Here is a 21,893-nt window from a genome sequence, read left to right as displayed (position 1 = left end):
CAGCATCACAGCATCACTACACAAGACAGCATCACAGCATCACTACACAAGACAGCATCACTACACAAGACAGCATCACTACATAAGACAGCATCATCACAGCATCACTACACAAGACAGCATCACATCACTACACAAGACAGCATCATCACAGCATCACTACACACGACAGCATCATCACTTCACAAGACAGCAGCATCACAGCACAAGACAGCATCATCACTACACAAGACAGTATCACCACAGCATCACTACACAAGACAGCATCATCACTACACAAGACAGCATCATCACAGCATCACTACACAAGACAGCATCACTTCACAAGACAGCATCATCACAGCATCACTACACAAGACAGCATCATCACTTCACAAGACAGCATCATCACAGCATCACTACACGAGACAGCATCATCACTTCACAAGACAGCATCATCACAGCATCACTACACAAGACAGCATCATCACAGCATCACTACACAAGACAGCATCATCACAGCATCACTACACAAGACAGCATCATCACAGCATCACTACACAAGACAGCATCATCACTTCACAAGACAGCATCATCACAGCATCACTACACAAGACAGCATCATCACAGCATCACTACACAAGACAGCATCACTACACAAGACAGCATCATAGCATCACAGCACAAGACAGCATCACAGCATCACTACACAAGACAGCAGCATCACTACACAAGACAGCACCATCACAGCATCACTACACAAGACAGCACCATCACAGCATCACTACACAAGACAGCATCACAGCATCACTACACAAGACAGCATCACTACACAAGACAGCAGCATCACTACACAAGACAGCATCACAGCACAAGACAGCATCATCACAGCAGCAGCATGAGTGAGACTGGGGGGCCGCGTGCCGCGTGCTGGCCTCCCTCACACCCCTACCCCCACGCCCACACTCACGCCCGCGCCTTGCCACGTGCACCCACACACGTGCACTCACACACGTGCTCACCCTCACACAAACACTCACAAACTTGTCACAAATACTCAGAAATATGTCTAAAGGGTGACGGGGTGCGCGGCGTTGCCACATCTGGAGCAGCGGGCGTGGGCGTGCGGGCGGTCCCACACTCGCACCACCTCCACACCACCACACACACGCCCGCACACACCTCCAGCGGGCGGGAAATACAAAAAGTTGGAGGTTTGAGTGTGAGAGAGGGGCAAGAGGCGGCCAGCACACACAAAGTAAGGTTCAATGACACGCTAAAGCTTATTTTCTCTCCCGGCTTACCATTTGTCCAGCTTGAGGAACTCCTCGGGCTTCTTGTTCTTCTGCTCGGCCTTCAGCTTGACCGCCTCCTCGTACAGGTTATACACATATTCGAACTGAGCCGAGGAGGCCTGTGTAAAGAAAGTCCTGGGGTCTTTCATAGCGGCGGCGGCGGCCATGGTGGAGACTCAACAACAGCGGAGCTCACGTCAGGCTGCGGCCACCACACCGCTGCCACCACTCTCCCGCAATACACCTCTCAACACAACCTTATTTACCGCACCTTCCAGCCTCGCCCGCTCTGCCGCAGCTATCCCCGCCGCTTCTAGCCTCTACCTACTCCAGGCCCAAATGCTTAGAATTTCCAAATGACTCGATAAGGTGGGAGAAAGTGAGGTTAAGATGCCTTATTTTCTCGCTCAGTGCTGGTAACAATGTATACTGGGGACGCCGAGGATCTGATTGGTCCACACCTCACCCCGGTTCACTTTCCAGCCAATCAGAACGCGTCCTCTCTCTGGCTGCACCAATCAGAGTCTGACCGTTCTATCATCTGACCAATTGGGTGGTCGGGCCAGGCCAGGCTCAGGCACATCTGTGGTAAATTTTTGCCTGTGCTGCAGGGCGGCTCAACGTGCATGTGATGCTACTGATATATTGCACAATGACACTGCTAACGTTGTATTATGAGCACCATATGAACACAGGTAGCGGGTGGCAGCCTCAGTAACACGGTGAAGCAGCGAGCATGGCGGCCGCCCCACACCCTCACTCGGGAATCACTCACACAGAACAAAGGAAGCCTAAAACTTTATTGGCAAGAGTGGAACATGTGTTTAGAGGGTAATGGATGCGTGTTGGTGGTCAAGCGGCCGCCACGCCACTCCCGCGCCCCCCAGCAAGCAAGGAAAACGTTTCTTCTTGGAGGACAGAGAAGGGGACATGTGTGCCAGTTATAACGTTTGGCAGAGGTGTGGGGGGACCGGCTGCCGCCTCGGCTCTCTACACCACTCCCTCCCTACCTCTCTCCCTCCCTCCTTCCGTCCTTCCCTGGCTCTCTCCCTCTACCCCTCCTTCACAAGCTCTCAATCTAACTCTCTCCTTCGACGGTCCATCCATCCCTAGCTCTCAGTCCCTCTCCATCCATCCCTAGCTCTCAGTCCCTCTCCATCCATCCCTAGCTCTCAGTCCCTCTCCATCCATCCCTAGCTCTCAGTCCCTCTCCATCCATCCCTAGCTCTCAGTCCCTCTCCATCCATCCCTAGCTCTCAGTCCCTCTCCATCCATCCCTAGCTCTCAGTCCATCTCCATCCATCCCTAGCTCTCAGTCCCTCTCCATCCATCCCTAGCTCTCAGTCCCTCTCCATCCATCCCTAGCTCTCAGTCCCTCTCCATCCATCCCTAGCTCTCAGTCCCTCTCCATCCATCCCTAGCTCTCAGTCCCTCTCCATCCATCCCTAGCTCTCAGTCCCTCTCCATCCATCCATAGCGCTCAGTCCCTCTCCATCCATCCCTAGCTCTCAGTCCCTCTCCATCCACCCCTAGCTCTCAGTCCCTCTCCATCCATCCCTAGCTCTCAGTCCCTCTCCATCCATCCCTAGCTCTCAGTCCCTCTCCATCCATCCCTAGCTCTCAGCCCCTCTCCATCCATCCCTAGCTCTCAGTTCCTCTCCATCCATCCCTAGCTCTCAGTCCCTCTCCATCCATCCCTAGCTCTCAGTCCCTCTCCATCCATCCCTAGCTCTCAGTCCCTCTCCATCCATCTCTAGCTCTCAGTCCCTCTCCATCCATCCCTAGCTCTCAGTCCCTCTCCATCCATCCCTAGCTCTCAGTCCCTCTCCATCCATCCCTAGCTCTCAGTCCCTCTCCATCCATCCCTAGCTCTCAGTCCCTCTCCATCCATCCCTAGCTCTCAGTCCCTCTCCATCCATCCCTAGCTCTCAGTCCCTCTCCATCCATCCCTAGCTCTCAGTCCCTCTCCATCCATCCCTAGCTCTCAGTCCCTCTCCATCCATCCCTAGCTCTCAGTCCCTCTCCATCCATCCCTAGCTCTCAGTCCCTCTCCATCCATCCCTAGCTCTCAGTCCCTCTCCATCCATCCCTAGCTCTCAGTCCCTCTCCATCCATCCCTAGCTCTCAGTCCCTCTCCATCCATCCCTAGCTCTCAGTCCCTCTCCATCCATCTCTAGCTCTCAATCAACTCTCCCTGTCTATCTATCCCTAGGGCTTTACTTCTCCGTTCCTACCTAGCTCTCTCTCTCCCTCTTCATCACTACCTAGCTCTCCCTCTTCATCACTACCTAACTCTCCCTCTTCATCACTACCTAACTCTCCCTCTTCATCACTACCTAACTCTCCCTCTTCATCACTACCTAACTCTCCCTCTTCATCACTACCTAACTCTCCCTCTTCATCACTACCTAACTCTCCCTCTTCATCACTACCTAACTCTCCCTCTTCATCACTACCTAACTCTCCCTCTTCATCACTACCTAACTCTCCCTCTTCATCACTACCTAACTCTCCCTCTTCATCACTACCTAACTCTCCCTCTTCATCACTACCTAACTCTCCCTCTTCATCACTACCTAACTCTCCCTCTTCATCACTACCTAGCTCTCCCTCTTCATCACTACCTAACTCTCCCTCTTCATCACTACCTAACTCTCCCTCTTCATCACTACCTCTCCCTCTTCATCACTACCTAACTCTCCCTCTTAGCTAGGTCTCTCCCTCCCTCCCTCCGAGGGCGATGCCCTGACACCAATGAACTGCTCATGATCCAGGGAATTGCGTCATCCACTCTCCTGGATCAAACTTGATTCCCTCCTGTTCCTAATTTCTCAGGTGCTGCATGAACCTAACGGATTTGGCGCTTCCCCGTGAATATTTAAACAATTTCTCTCTCGTCATTTTCACAATCACAAGAATCACTTGCTGTGGTTTAAATCACATTGTGTGATCATCCTAAAGTGTTGTACACCACAATTTGTACACTTTTTCCTACTTATTTCTCGCCGGCCTCTGACACTTATGTGTACAACCAACTCAATACACTTATATAAGAAAACAATCCAAATATTTTTCTCCAAAGTCAAAAGAAAATAAGAAAATAACCACATTTTTTCCCCCCTACCAGCCGGGCTCTGGTTCTTAAGAACATAAGAACATAAGAACGAAGGAACACTGCAGCAGGCCTACTGGCCCATGCGAGGCAGGTCCAAGTCTCCTACCGGCTTAAGCCAATGCACCCAACCTAGTCAGGTTGCTTGTGACCAGCAGCAACAACCTGGTGTATTTTGTCTTGCTTCATCGCAAGACCTGGTCTGGGACCGGGCCGCTGGGGCGTTGATCCCCCTAAAATGATCCCCCCGAGTGTAGCGGACATAATCTAAAGTTATTTCAGTAGTATTAACTTTAAATTAAGTTCATCAGACTTTTCAACTGATTTTACTATTTTTATGGATATATATTTTTTAATTTATTTGTATGGGGAATATAAAGTGTGACAGAATCGTATAGGCCTAACAACTAGCATGTTTCCGGTGGTAAGTAATAGCATTTATATTGTAGTGGTCCTTGGTGGATAATGTAGATCATATGTAATAATTTAATGTGATTAATGGCCTATGTTGTTCCTGGTGGGCTGTTGTTGCACACCCACTGACTTACGATACCACTGACTTACGATACCACTGACTTACGATACCACTGACTTACGATACCACTGACTTACGATACCACTGACTTACGATACCACTGACTTACAATACCACTGACTTACAATACCACTGACTTACAATACCAGACTTACAATACCACTGACTTACGATACCACTGACTTACAATACCACTGACTTACAATACCAGACTTACAATACCACTGACTTACGATACCAGACTTACAATACCACTGACTTACGATACCACTGACTTACAATACCACTGACTTACAATACCAGACTTACGATACCACTGACTTACGATACCACTGACTTACGATACCACTGACTTACAATACCAGACTTACAATACCACTGACTTACGATACCAGACTTACAATACCACTGACTTACGATACCACTGACTTACAATACCACTGACTTACGATACCAGACTTACAATACCACTGACTTACGATACCAGACTTACAATACCACTGACTTACAATACCAGACTTACAATACCACTGACTTACGATACCACTGACTTACAATACCACTGACTTACGATACCAGACTTACAATACCACTGACTTACGATACCACTGACTTACAATACCACTGACTTACAATACCACTGACTTACGATACCACTGACTTACAATACCACTGACTTACGATACCACTGACTTACGATACCACTGACTTACGATACCACTGACTTACAATACCACTGACTTACAATACCACTGACTTACAATACCACTGACTTACGATACCACTGACTTACGATACCACTGACTTACGATACCACTGACTTACAATACCACTGACTTACGATATCACTGTCTTACAATACCACTGACTTACAATACCACTGACTTACAATACCACTGACTTACGATACCACTGACTTACGATACCACTGACTTACAATACCACTGACTTACGATACCAGACTTACAATACCACTGACTTACAATACCACTGACTTACAATATCACTGACTTACAATACCACTGACTTACAATACCACTGCCTTACAATACCACTGACTTACAATACCACTGACTTACAATACCACTGATTTACGATACCACTGACTTACAATACCACTGACTTACGATACCACTGACTTACAATACCACTGATTTACGATACCACTGACTTACAATACCACTGACTTACGATACCACTGACTTACAATACCACTGACTTACAATACCACTGACTTACGACACCACTGACTTACAATACCACTGACTTACAATACCACTGACTTACAATACCACTGACTTACAATACCACTGACTTACGATACCACTGACTTACAATACCACTGACTTACAATACCACTGACTTACAATACCACTGACTCAAAATTTTTAGTTTTAGGGAGGTTAGATGAGGTTCCTAAGTTAGTTTTGATCCAAAAATAAAATTTATTATATCACTGTTAATGAACAAAATTAGCTAGGGTATTTACAATACCCTAACATACTATATAAAACAAACAAACTATCATGTAAGTCATAGGAGCACTCTGAGATCAGAGAAAGACAGGTCAAAGGTGAGGTCAGTTATTAATAACTAGGGAGCGAGGCCAAGGTGACAACACAAGGTGTTTATTGTATCAGTGAGGGTTAATGTGGACAATGTTGGTTGATGAGGTAGACTGGCTGCTTCTAAACTTCTGCGCCCGGTGCTCTCATTATGGTGTTTTAACTTGTGCTCTCCCCCAGTCCAAGATTTTACAGGGTAGGAACATATGTACTATGTAACAGATGTGCTCTCTCTCTCTCTCCCAGTCTAAGATTTTACGTTGTATGATAGTATATACTACGTAACAGATGTACCCTCTCTCAGTCCATGATAAGATACCTCGTTGGTGTTACCCACCCTGTAGGCGTATTTGTGTTCCTTAAAGCCCTGATGAACTGTATGCAAGGGTTCTAAAGGAATGTAAAGAGGAGCTTAGCAAACCTCTAGCTAATCTTTTCAAAATATCACTACAGACTGGCATGGTGCCAGATAAGTGGAAAATGGCAAATGTGATACCTGTTTTCAAAGCAGGTGACAGGTCCTTAGCTTCGAACTATAGACCAATAAGCCTAACCTCCATAGTGGGAAAATTTATGGAATCAATAATTGCCGAGGCAGTTCGTAGCCACCTTGAAAAAGCACAAATTAATCAACGAATCTCAGCATGGTTTTACAAAAGGGCGTTCCTGCCATACGAATTTATTAACTTTTTTCACTAAGGTATTTGAGGAGGTAGATCATGGTAATGAATATGATATTGTGTATATGGACTTCAGTAAGGCTTTTGACAGGCTCCCACAGCAGAGATTATTGAGGAAAATTAAGGCACATGGAATAGGAGCAGAAATTTTTTCCTGGATAGAGGCATGGTTGACAAATAGGCAGCAGAGAGTTTGCATAAATGGGGAGAAATCAGAGTGGGGAAGCGTCAAGAGCGGTGTTCCACAGGGGTCAGCGTTGGGCCCTCTGTTGTTCACAATCTACATAAACGACATTGATGAGGGCATAAAGAGCGACATAAGCAAGTTTGCCGATGACACCAAAATAGGCCGTCGAATTCATTCTGACGAGGACATTAGAGCACTCCAGGAAGATTTGAATAGACTGATGCAGTGGTCGGAGAAGTGGCAGATGCAGTTTAATATAGACAAATGCAAAGTTCTAAATGTTGGACAGGAAAATAACCATACCACATGTAAACTAAATAATGTCGCTCTTAATATTACAGATTGCGAAAAAGATTTAGGAGTCCTGGTTAGCAGTAATCTGAAACCAAGACAACAGTGCATAAGTGTTCGCAATAAAGCTAACAGAATCCTTGGCTTCATATCAAGAAGCATAAATAATAGGAGTCCTCAGGTTGTTCTTCAACTCTATATATCCTTGGTTAGACCTCATTTAGATTATGCTGCACAGTTTTGGTCACCGTATTACAGAATGGATATAAATGCTCTGGAAAACATACAAAGGAGGATGACAAAGTTGACCCCGTGTATCAGAAACCTTCCCTATGAGGATAGACTGAGGTCCCTGAATCTGCACTCTCTAGAAAGGCGTAGAATTAGGGGGGATATGATTGAGGTGTATAAATGGAAGACAGGAATAAATAAAGGGATGTAAACAGTGTGCTGAAAATATCTAGCCTAGACAGGATTCGTAGCAATGGTTTTAAGTTGGAAAAAATCAGATTCAGGAAGGATATAGGAAAGCACTGGTTTGGTAATAGAGTTGTGGATGAGTGGAACAAACTCCCAAGTACAGTTATTGAGGCTAAAACGTTGTGTAGTTTTAAAAATAGGTTAGATAAATACATTAGTGGGTGTGGGTGGGTGTGAGTTGGACCTGATTAGCTTGTGCTACTAGGTCATTTGTCATGTTTCTTCCTTAAGTGAATGTGGCCTGCCCTGACTAGGTTGGAGCATTGGCTTAAGCCGGTAGGAGACTTGGACCTGTCTCGCATGGGCCAGTAGGCCTGTTGCAGTGTTCCTTCTTTCTTATGTTCTTATGTGAAGGTCTGGTCTGGTCTGGTCTCCCTGACAGTATCACAGCTGCTACATGGTAACCAGTGGGTGGTAGTCAAAAGATTACAGAGCCACATAATGGATACAAGGACTGAGCAGCAAAGTTCTGACAGCTAAACAACTTACAGTGGTAATGAACTATATACATGTTTATATCATTGTAACTTGTTAGCCGTCAGAACTTTGCAGTCCAATCTCTGGACCCATTATGTGCCTCTGTAATTTTTGCAACTACCGCCCACAGGATGGGTACAGGGTGTATAAGAAAGATATTAAATTGAACCACTGTTCTACTCTGCTATCCCTCGATAATTTTTGGTCGGAAGGACTGCCATGTTCATGTTGGTGGTGACAGTGTGTCCTGTGAGGAAGACCACTCATTAAGAACGTTGAAATAAACATTCACATAAGAACGTTCATGGAGTAAACATTCACATCAGAACGTTCATGGACTAAACATTCACATCAGAACGTTCATGGACTAAACATTCACATCAGAACGTTCATGGACTAAACATTCACATCAGAACGTTCATGGACTAAACATTCACATCAGAACGTTCCTTTCGAAACACTCAAATCAGAACGTTGCAAGTGCAACGTCACTTGGTTCAGATACCAGGCTAAAAATATATTACATTCTCGCCAAAATGTCATTTCAGTGTCTAGTTATATCTGATCTCTCTCTCTCTCTCTCTCTCTCTCTCTTTAAAGCTACATAAAATATTAACTTCATTGATGCCAACGTGGAAGTTTGCCTCTTTTATTTTCGGCTTATTACAAAAACAAACCGCTTTCAATTATTCTTTCTAAATCTAAATTTATCCAATTTGAATGTATCATTACGAGTTGTATATTGGTTGTTCCTCCAGTACTGGTGTTCTGATGCTAGTGGAGGAATCTAGATAACAGGAATTAAGAGCTACGGTCCACGTAGATCACTCCCTCCATTCTCACTCCCTGTCTCTACTCGAGTTTATAGCCATTTAAATACATTTATATGTTTTTTATGAAGGTTAGAAGATTAATAGATAATTTTAGCTAAGGACAAGCTTATGGGATGGCTGTGGTGTCTAATATGACAGAAGATAATGTTAGTGTCAGCAGGGCGAGCATGTGTTCTTGAGATCTAGTAAGTAGAAAGCGGCTGGTTTGACCAATATATTACAGAGTTAATCTCGGACAAGCCTTTCTCAAAATGCCAAGGAATATGGCTTATTTTCACTGGAGTCCATACCTGCTGTTGTGGATATATTTAACGCTTGGGTATCTATTTACTTCGTGATAAATAAATGTACCAGGTGTTAGGAGACTTCCTTATGACTCGCCTTGCCTAGAATTGGTCCTGGTCTTTTACAAGTTGAGCCTAACACATCCCCACTAAACTACGAGATGACAGTAGTAGTAATAGCAACAACAGCAGTAACAACAACACCAGTAATTGTAGTAGTAGTAGTAGTAGTAGTAGTAGTAGTAGTAGTAGTAGTAGTAGTAGTAGTAGTAGTAGTAGTAGTAGTAGTAGTAGTAGTAGTAGTAGTCAATCTATAAAACTCTTTACCATATTTCGTACAGAAATACATACAAATAGACACACATATCAGTCATCATATATACACTCACACAGTTGATACACGAAATGTTGTCAACATATGTTGATCATAATTTAAATGATAAAATTAAGTTCCTGCGAAGCTTACTCGTTGACCCTTAACATTAACACCACAACTAACCTAGCCTAACAATGGTAGCCATAACATTAACACCACAACTAACCTAGCCTAACATTAGCAGCCATAACATTAACACCACAACTAACCTAGCCTAACATTGGTAGCCATAACATTAACACCACAACTAACCTAGCCTAACATTAGCAGCCATAACATTAACACCACAACTAACCTAGCCTAACATTGGTAGCCATAACATTAACACCACAACTAACCTAGCCTAACATTGGTAGCCATAACATTAACACCACAACTAACCTAGCCTAACATTGGTAGCCATAACATTAACACCACAACTAACCTAGCCTAACATTGGTAGCCATAACATTAACACCACAACTAACCTAGCCTAACATTAGCAGCCATAACATTAACACCACAACTAACCTAGCCTAACATTGGTAGCCATAACATTAACACCACAACTAACCTAGCCTAACATTGGTAGCCATAACATTAACACCACAACTAACCTAGCCTAACATTGGTAGCCATAACATTAACACCACAACTAACCTAGCCTAACATTGGTAGCCATAACATTAACACCACAACTAACCTAGCCTAACATTGGTAGCCCTATAACATTAACACCACAACTAACCTAGCCTAACATTAGCAGCCATAACATTAACACCACAACTAACCTAGCCTAACATTGGTAGCCATAACATTAACACCACAACTAACCTAGCCTAACATTGGTAGCCATAACATTAACACCACAACTAACCTAGCCTAACATTGGTAGCCATAACATTAACACCACAACTAACCTAGCCTAACATTGGTAGCCATAACATTAACACCACAACTAACCTAGCCTAACATTGGTAGCCATAACATTAACACCACAACTAACCTAGCCTAACATTGGTAGCCATAACATTAACACCACAACTAACCTAGCCTAACATTAGCAGTCATAACATTAACACCACAACTAACCTAGCCTAACAATGGTAGCCATAACATTAACACCACAACTAACCTAGCCTAACAATGGTAGCCATAACATTAACACCACAACTAACCTAGCCTAACAATGGTAGCCATAACATTAACACCACAACTAACCTAGCCTAACATTGGTAACCATAACATTAACACCACAACTAACCTAGCCTAACATTGGTAGCCATAACATTAACACCACAACTAACCTAGCCTAACATTGGTAGCCATAACATTAACACCACAACTAACCTAGCCTAACATTAGCAGTCATAACATTAACACCACAACTAACCTAGCCTAACAATGGTAGCCATAACATTAACACCACAACTAACCTAGCCTAACATTGGTAACCATAACATTAACACCACAACTAACCTAGCCTAACATTGGTAGCCATAACATTAACACCACAACTAACCTAGCCTAACATTGGTAGCCATAACATTAACACCACAACTAACCTAGCCTAACATTGGTAGCCATAACATTAACACCACAACTAACCTAGCCTAACATTAGCAGCCATAACATTAACACCACAACTAACCTAGCCTAACATTGGTAGCCATAACATTAACACTACAACTAACCTAGCCTAACATTAGCAGTCATAACATTAACACCACAACTAACCTAGCCTAACAATGGTAGCCATAACATTAACACCACAACTAACCTAGCCTAACATTAGCAGTCATAACATTAACACCACAACTAACCTAGCCTAACAATGGTAGCCATAACATTAACACCACAACTAACCTAGCCTAACATTAGCAGCCATAACATTAACACCACAACTAACCTAGCCTAACATTGGTAGCCATAACATTAACACCACAACTAACCTAGCCTAACATTGGTAGCCATAACATTAACACCACAACTAACCTAGCCTAACATTGGTAGCCATAACATTAACACCACAACTAACCTAGCCTAACATTGGTAACCATAACATTAACACCACAACTAACCTAGCCTAACATTGGTAACCATAACATTAACACCACAACTAACCTAGCCTAACAATGGTAGCCATAACATTAACACCACAACTAACCTAGCCTAACATTGGTAGCCATAACATTAACACCACAACTAACCTAGCCTAACATTGGTAGCCATAACATTAACACCACAACTAACCTAGCCTAACATTGGTAGCCATAACATTAACACCACAACTAACCTAGCCTAACATTGGTAGCCATAACATTAACACCACAACTAACCTAGCCTAACATTAGCAGTCATAACATTAACACCACAACTAACCTAGCCTAACATTGGTAGCCATAACATTAACACCACAACTAACCTAGCCTAACATTGGTAGCCATAACATTAACACCACAACTAACCTAGCCTAACATTGGTAGCCATAACATTAACACCACAACTAACCTAGCCTAACATTAGCAGTCATAACATTAACACCACAACTAACCTAGCCTAACATTGGTAACCATAACATTAACACCACAACTAACCTAGCCTAACATTGGTAACCATAACATTAACACCACAACTAACCTAGCCTAACATTGGTAACCATAACATTAACACCACAACTAACCTAGCCTAACATTGGTAACCATAACATTAACACCACAACTAACCTAGCCTAACAATGGTAGCCATAACATTAACACCACAACTAACCTAGCCTAACATTAGCAGCCATAACATTAACACCACAACTAACCTAGCCTAACAATGGTAGCCATAACATTAACACCACAACTAACCTAGCCTAACATTAGCAGCCATAACATTAACACCACAACTAACCTAGCCTAACATTGGTAGCCATAACATTAACACCACAACTAACCTAGCCTAACATTGGTAGCCATAACATTAACACCACAACTAACCTAGCCTAACATTGGTAACCATAACATTAACACCACAACTAACCTAGCCTAACATTGGTAACCATAACATTAACACCACAACTAACCTAGCCTAACATTGGTAACCATAATATTAACACCACAACTAACCTAGCCTAACATTGGTAACCATAACATTAACACCACAACTAACCTAGCCTAACATTGGTAACCATAACATTAACACCACAACTAACCTAGCCTAACATTGGTAGCCATAACATTAACACCACAACTAACCTAGCCTAACATTGGTAACCGTAACATTAACACCACAACTAACCTAGCCTAACATTGGTAACCATAACATTAACACCACAACTAACCTAGCCTAACATTGGTAGCCATAACATTAACACCACAACTAACCTAGCCTAACATTGGTAACCATAACATTAACACCACAACTAACCTAGCCTAACATTGGTAACCATAACATTAACACCACAACTAACCTAGCCTAACATTGGTAGCCATAACATTAACACCACAACTAACCTAGCCTAACATTGGTAACCATAACATTAACACCACAACTAACCTAGCCTAACAATGGCAGCCATAACATTAACACCACAACTAACCTAGCCTAACATTGGTAACCATAACATTAACACCACAACTAACCTAGCCTAACATTAGCAGCCATAACATTAACACCACAACTAACCTAGCCTAACATTAGCAGCCATAACATTAACACCACAACTAACCTAGCCTAACATTGGTAACCATAACATTAACACCACAACTAACCTAGCCTAACATTGGTAACCATAACATTAACACCACAACTAACCTAGCCTAACATTGGTAGCCATAACATTAACACCACAACTAACCTAGCATTATACATCATTTTAACAATAATATTTTTAAATATTAGGCTGACATTCCTGCAAGAATATCCCAATATACAGTAAAAATTGGTAAATTTAGTTGTACATTATTATTTAATAGAGGAGCACTAAATCCGTAAGGGGTCATGCAGTGCCTTGGGAAAGGGGAAGCTGGTTAAGGTTACTTGATCTTATAATCAAGTGACCGTCACTAGCATCAAGGAACCTCCCTTGAAGGATTTTGTTTTTAGCAAAGAAAGCAGTTATAACAGCAGCAGTAGTAACAACAGTTGTAACAACAAGAGCAGTAACAACAACAGCAGAAATAACAAAAATGACAACAACAATAATAGAGGTAACAGCAGTAACAACAGCATCAGCAACAGTAACGCTAATACAACAGCTACAATAGTAACAACAGCAGAGGCAGTAAAAATAATAACAGTAACAGCAATAGCAGTAGTAACGACAAAACATCGGTAACAGTAAGAACAAGAGCAAGAACAACAACAACAACAGTAACAGCATCAGCAGAGAAATAACAGCACATCAGCAGTAACAGTAACATCAACAGTAAGAACAGCACAACATCAGCAGTAACAGTAACATCAACAGTAAGAACAGCACAACATCAGCAGTAACACTAACATCAACAGTAAGAACAGCACAACATCAGCAGTAAGAACAGCACAACATCAACAGTAAGAACAGCACAACATCAGTAGTAACAGTAACATCAACAGTAAGAACAGCACAACATCAGCAGTAACAGTAACATCAACAGTAAGAACAGCACAACATCAGCAGTAACACTAACATCAACAGTAAGAACAGCACAACATCAGCAGTAACAGTAACATCAACAGTAAGAACAGCACAACATCAGCAGTAACAGTAACATCAACAGTAAGAACAGCACAACATCAGCAGTAACAGTAACATCAACAGTAAGAACAGCACAACATCAACAGTAAGAACAGCACAACATCAGCAGTAACAGTAACATCAACAGTAAGAACAGCACAACATCAGCAGTAACACTAACATCAACAGTAAGAACAGCACAACATCAGCAGTAACAGTAACATCAACAGTAAGAACAGCACAACATCAGCAGTAACAGTAACATCAACAGTAAGAACAGCACAACATCAGCAGTAACAGTAACATCAACAGTAAGAACAGCACATCAGCATAACAGCATCAACAGTAAACAGCACAACATCAACAGTAAGAACAGCACATCAGCAGTAACAGTAACATCAACAGTAAGAACAGCACAACATCAGCAGTAACACTAACATCAACAGTAAGAACAGCACAACATCAACAGTAAGAACAGCACAACATCAGTAAGAACAGCACAACATCAACAGTAAGAACAGCACAACATCAGCAGTAACACTAACATCAACAGTAAGAACAGCACAACATCAGCAGTAACAGTAACATCAACAGTAAGAACAGCACAACATCAGCAGTAACAGTAACATCAACAGTAAGAACAGCACAACATCAGCAGTAACAGTAACATCAACAGTAAGAACAGCACATCAGCAGTAACAGTAACATCAACAGTAAGAACAGCACAACATCAGCAGTAACACTAACATCAACAGTAAGAACAGCACATCAGCAGTAACAGTAACATCAACAGTAAGAACAGCACATCAGCAGTAACAGTAACATCAACAGTAAGAACAGCACAACATCAGCAGTAACACTAACATCAACAGTAAGAACAGCACAACATCAGCAGTAACAGTAACATCAACAGTAAGAACAGCACAACATCAGCAGTAACAGTAACATCAACAGTAAGAACAGCACAACATCAGCAGTAACACTAACATCAACAGTAAGAACAGCACAACATCAGCAGTAACAGTAACATCAACAGTAAGAACAGCACAACATCAGCAGTAACAGTAACATCAACAGTAAGAACAGCACAACATCAGCAGTAACAGTAACATCAACAGTAAGAACAGCACAACATCAGCAGTAACACTAACATCAACAGTAAGAACAGCACAACATCAGCAGTAACAGTAACATCAACAGTAAGAACAGCACAACATCAGCAGTAACAGTAACATCAACAGTAAGAACAGCACAACATCAGCAGTAACAGTAACATCAACAGTAAGAACAGCACAACATCAGCAGTAACAGTAACATCAACAGTAAGAACAGCACAACATCAGCAGTAACAGTAACATCAACAGTAAGAACAGCACAACATCAGCAGTAACAGTAACATCAACAGTAAGAACAGCACAACATCAGCAGTAACAGTAACATCAACAGTAAGAACAGCACAACATCAGCAGTAACAGTAACATCAACAGTAAGAACAGCACAACATCAGCAGTAACAGTAACATCAACAGTAAGAACAGCACAACATCAGCAGTAACAGTAACATCAACAGTAAGAACAGCACAACATCAGCAGTAACAGTAACATCAACAGTAAGAACAGCACAACATCAGCAGTAACAGTAACATCAACAGTAAGAACAGCACAACATCAGCAGTAACAGTAACATCAACAGTAAGAACAGCACAACATCAGCAGTAACAGTAACATCAACAGTAAGAACAGCACAACATCAACAGTAAGAACAGCACAACATCAGCAGTAACAGTAACATCAACAGTAAGAACAGCACAACATCAGCAGTAGTAACAACAACAGCAACATGAGTATCAGTAACAGTTTGTCATAAACGCGTCATCAGTTAATCAACATTCACAAAATAGTTGAGTTCCGCGTCATGCCGCCACACACACACACACACACACACACACACACACACACACACACACACACACACACACACATACACGTCACCACATCTTTAAGATACTATGTGCCATCTGGTTCAGTAAACGTACCCACGAAGCGCGGAAAACGCGCAGAGGGGATATCCCCGGCCAGGTATTGCATAAGACGTAGCCAAGAACGTCAAGAAGTGCTTCAAGACGCCAGAAAACGTACCCTTCTCTCACGTGCTCACCACCATTGTGAACCAATTAAATGTCTGCCTGTCTTACTCCCATTCACCTCCGCTTTTTACTCCTCCTCGGGCTATCCTTCCCTCGTTATATTTAAGTCTAGCAATTTGATGGGGTTGTGTAGATGGTGCGTGGGTGAGAGATACTGGGAGAGCAAGACAGAGGGTAGAAGCAGATGAGAGAGAATAGAGATAAAGATTCAATAACCGGACTCCACACAACGGCCTTGTGCCCGTGTCCGAAGATGCGAAAAAATACTTCACTTGGGGGGGAGGAAGTTTTACCCCCAACAATGTTTACTATGAAGCTTTAATCAATAGCTCCTAGATTATCTCTCCTTAGGCATATCCATAATAATGTCCGTGGTGAGATGAGGATATTAGTTGATGAACTATGTGGAGAGAGAGGAGATAAGAGAGAAACATGAGAGTAGAGAAGGAAGGTAGAGTTAGGAAGGCGTGGTGATGATTACATCTCAATGTTCCGAGCTTCGCACGGTTTGTTTTCGTTTCGCCTTCATTCTATATTTTGATCACCGTTGCCGCCTCTCTCCTGCTAGTTTTTATTTCACTTATTCCACCTGATAGAGGATATAAGTAGGGTAAGAATAGGCCTAAGCCACGCTAGAAGGTATGTATATCCCTGGAGGTTTTTCAGAGAGAGAGAGGAGAGGGGGTGTGGAGGGGGAGGAGTAGCAATATGGTGTGAGGTTGCAACTTGTTGTGGGAGGTAAGATGGAGGGGTGTCGTGGCCAGCATGCAGCAGTCAAGTGTCACCTCCCCTTGCAACAACACCCCCTCTGCTCTCTCTCTCTCTCTCTCTCTCTCTCTCTCTCTCTCTCTCTCTCTCTCTCTCTCTCTCCCCTCTGGTGTGTGTGTGTGTTTCTCTTGATCTCTTCATATACGAGATGTTGACATGCTGTGACAGTTGTGACCCCTCGTGACAGCTGTGATCTACATGATAGCTGTGACCTACATGACAGCTGTGACCCACGTGACAGCTGACCGTAATGACTGTGGCCCACGTGACAGCTGACCAACGTAACTGTGACCCACGTGACAGCTGACCAACGTAACTGTGACCCACGTGACAACTGTGACCCATGTGACAACTGTAACCCACTTGACAACTATGACCCACGTGGCAACTGTGACCCACGTGACAACTGTGACCCACAGCTGGCTCCAACTTCACCCTCTTCCCCATATCTATGTTGCCAGATATTAATACCTCATACATTATAAACTACATTGTCAACACTAGGCGTTGAAGAAATGAGGTGAAATTGGTAATAGTTCTTAGAAGGTTTAGAGTTTGCCCCTAGGGCGTGGAAAGTAGGAACTTTAAGCCTAAATCATGTAGATCCGAGAGAGAGAGAGAGAGATAGAGAGATAGAGAGAGCAGGCAGGCTTGACCTCTCCTCCTTAACATCGAGCGAGGCTTCAAATATAGTATTCTTAATAGTATTACAACCTATTTTCTCTTACGAACATATACCAGTTATTATTATTATTATTATTATCATTATTATTAGTAGTATTTACATTAGTATTATAACATTTCCGAAAGGATGCAATCTACGGCAGCCTGATAGCAAGCAGGTAATTATTTACTGTTGGGTGAACTGGGACAGCAGGTGTAAGACTTGCTCATACGCCTCGTTCCGCCCAGGATTGAACTTGGGACCTTTGGGTTTACCTGGAGTCGCTTTTGGAAGTCACCGCCTCTGGTTGCTGGCTTTATCGATCAAACTGTTAGTTCCCGCCGTCCGCACTCCAGCGTATGCACCACAGCCCGGCTGATCAGGAACTGTTTTTGAGGAATCTGTCGAGTTCCCTCTTGAAGACAGATGAAGGTTTGTTGATAACCCTCACCCCCCTTATGCACAAAGATTATTATTATTACAATCAAGGGGGAAGCGCTAAACCCGGAGGATTATACAGCGCCTGGGGGGGGATGTGGAAGGCATTCAGGCTTAATTCGGGGAACTGGAGCACAGATCCAATTCCCTAAATCAAGAGCCCCTCACCAACATCAAGGAACCTTCCTTGAGGGGTATGCACAAAGAGAGGGATTTAAAGTGTCGTGGTCCCCTAACACTGAGTTCTCTCAGTGTGCTCATCGCTCCCGTGTTTTTCACTGCAGGTATCCTTCACTGTCTGTCTCCTGCGTCTGTAAGTAGCAATTTCGCGTGCAGATTTGTGATCAATCCCTCCAGTATCTTCCAGGTGAAGATTATGATGCATCTTTTGTTCGGCGAATGACCTGACTCACAAACCAGAATTAATAATTGCACTAATTATCCCTTAGTCAAACCCTAGACTGCAACCACTTAAATGCTAATCACCAATCCCTTATGCTTGAACTAAATCATCGGCTCAATGTCTCATTAATCACGGGTCATTACCCTATAAATTACCCAAAATAAGCAGTCAATCAGTGATTAATAATCGTTCATCAGTGATAAATATTGCATCAACCATTGATCCATTAATCAATCACCGATCACTAATCCATCAATGAGTACGTCACTGTCTCTCAAACACCCACAATCAGTTTCTTACGAGTAAGCTCGTTTATGCTCCAAAACAGTCATATAACACTGCCTCACACATGATAGACAACCAGTTTATATACAAAGATCACTAAGTGGGAGGGCTCCCATGGGACGGGAGGGCCCATGGGATGGGGGCCCCCTCATGGGACGGGGGGCCCCCTCATGGGACGGGAGAGCCCCTGATGGGATGGCCCCTCATGGGACATGAGGACCCCCTCATGGGATGGGAGGGCCACTCATGGGACGGGAGAGCCACTCATGGGACTGGAGGGCCACTCCTGGGATGGGAGGGCCACTCATGGGATAGGAGGGCTACTTATGGGACGGGAGGGCAGCATAAGGGAGAGTAAATCAGTGGAAAGTAACTCGTGGGAATGACATTCGACAAACTGACACAGAGATGCTCACATTAGACTTTATTCGGGTTATTAACCCAGGAGAAACTAAAGATTACATTTAGATTTTGTCGCCGAAGCGGCTAATTTATTGTGCATCCTTAATACATCCTGTGGACGGTAGCGCAAGAGAATATAACTACACAATAGACCTAGAAAATAGGCTTCTAAAAATTTAATAGTATATCTGGATATATGTCAACAATTGACTTATCTGATATAAGCAAATTTAGAATATTTACTTAAAATGTTTGATATCTTATTTTCATTAATAAAATACCTTGACATAACACATGGATTATTGTATGTATATATTCCTCAATAAATGGATAATTACACACACAGTGTTCAACTATAAGGGTGACCTTATATTTTGCATATTGTTTGTGTGTGTGTCTGTCAGAAGTACTTGTAAGTAAGCTAAAGTACACTTTGGTTACAAGTATGTACTTCTGTACTTAAGTGTTTACATTGCAAAATCCTCCATGAGTGTGATAGATCTACTCAGGCTAATAACTGCATTACTATGACACTCAGATTCATTATTTACTTCTCTCCTAATATTATTCCTAATGCTAGACACAGATATGCCAATTATAATCTACAATTTCCTTCAGGGTACTTTGTTTGGCTGACTTATAAACTTTATCATGAAGGAATAATTCACTGTGTGATGGAATCCATTCAAGTTTTACATTAATTAATTTCTCCCGATTTTTTATCTATAACCAGCTTTTCCAATGAGTATATTGTTAGTTATTATGTACATCAGGAACCGTCAATGATGACACAGGATTAGTAATAATGTCAAACTCAGTGTAATAAGTTAACGTGAGTGACATTAGGATAGAGAAAATTAAATTTGCAACGTAAACGCCCAGTTGTTACTCTTTAAGTCAAATTTAACATAGTCTCTGTAGTTCTACCTAGAAAAACAAAGGTAACTATTTCCATTATGATGCTTCAGTCCTTCATCAGGTGTGGCAACACTGTTGCAGCTATCAAGACTGACAAATATTGTTTCTATCTTAACGCTCACATTATGTACAGTTATCCCTTACTGTTTGTCATTAACAAATATTCCTTGTCTATTTTCTCTCATCATTTTGTACATCGATGTGATTATCGTATCTCCTCTGATGCTCGAGTCTCGGCTCTTGGCTCCGTCTCTTACTCGCATCACCTGCACTAATATACCTACTCGTAAAGCTATGTATGGAATCTGCATCCTTTCTTATTCGGGTCATTCCACTTCGTAACCACTCAGAATGAAGCGGCACTTCCTGATATCCTCATGATTCATCTGTATTTAGCTTCCATCAATATCCACTTGCCCTCGATACCCTCGTTTAAAATAGCCTATCTGCTCTATCGACCCCTCTTAGTATCTTTCTTGTATATTGTAATTATTTTTCTCCTGGGTTTTTCTTCCAATATTTTTTAAGGTGTAGTTTCCAGTTTCTAGATATGCTTAGCTCAATTAGGGATCCAGGTTGGCGCTGTGTACCCTGTTAGATCTGGCATACTTAGAAAGTCTTGTTATATTTGCAATATCCACTACTGACAAGTTCTGCACATATCTTTGTTTACATTAGCCTTACATCGTCCGATAACAGAGATAAAATGCTATCTGGTCAGGCAGGTCACTGATTTATAATGAGGAACGTAGTGGTCCTAATATGAAGTCTTGTGGTACACCACTACCCTGCACCTCCTGCCAGACCATCACTCTTCCATTCCACTGATATATTCCGTAATTAATAATTTATAATAATAATAATAATAATAATAATAATAATAATAATAATAATAATAATCCTGGTGTTCTTTACCTTAGAGACTATGTACGTCAGCATGTGTGTAATTTATCTGTCATTACATACAGCTACAACAGCAGAGCAATGTTAGTGATGTCCCGTCTTCTGGAATTATATCATTTTTTTTTTTCAGTTTCAGTTAGCTGTAGTAATTTGTATGTGTGTGTACTCGCCTTGTTGTGGTTACAGGG

The 21,893-nt window shown here is 42.4% G+C and overlaps 1 protein-coding gene and 1 long non-coding RNA gene across 3 annotated transcripts in view; one reads left to right on the top strand and one right to left on the bottom strand.

Moving 5' to 3' along the window:
• Amun (protein amun) overlaps window positions 1-1,724 on the bottom strand; it is a 28,672-nt gene extending 26,948 nt beyond the window's left edge. Inside the window, exon 1 of the mRNA XM_053799487.2 lies at window positions 1,284-1,724. Coding sequence (XP_053655462.1) covers window positions 1,284-1,441 — 158 coding nt within the window. The 5' untranslated portion in view covers window positions 1,442-1,724. The remainder of the gene's footprint in view (window positions 1-1,283) is intronic.
• The window catches only part of LOC128704331 (uncharacterized), a 54,989-nt gene continuing 34,143 nt past the window's right edge, over window positions 1,048-21,893 (top strand). Inside the window, exon 1 of one of the 2 annotated variants that reach the window (XR_008409442.2) lies at window positions 1,048-1,237. This is a non-coding gene — a long non-coding RNA (uncharacterized lncRNA). Of the gene's footprint in view, window positions 1,238-17,447; window positions 17,564-21,893 lie in introns of those variants that run through there. The other variant, XR_008409443.2, reaches the window with a different exon arrangement.

This window comes from Cherax quadricarinatus, chromosome 84 (genome assembly GCF_038502225.1).
Source record: "Cherax quadricarinatus isolate ZL_2023a chromosome 84, ASM3850222v1, whole genome shotgun sequence".
Classification (NCBI taxonomy): domain Eukaryota; kingdom Metazoa; phylum Arthropoda; class Malacostraca; order Decapoda; family Parastacidae; genus Cherax; species Cherax quadricarinatus.
The sequence above is the reverse complement of the archived record's forward strand: the minus strand, read 5'-3'. Positions and strand labels throughout refer to the sequence as shown.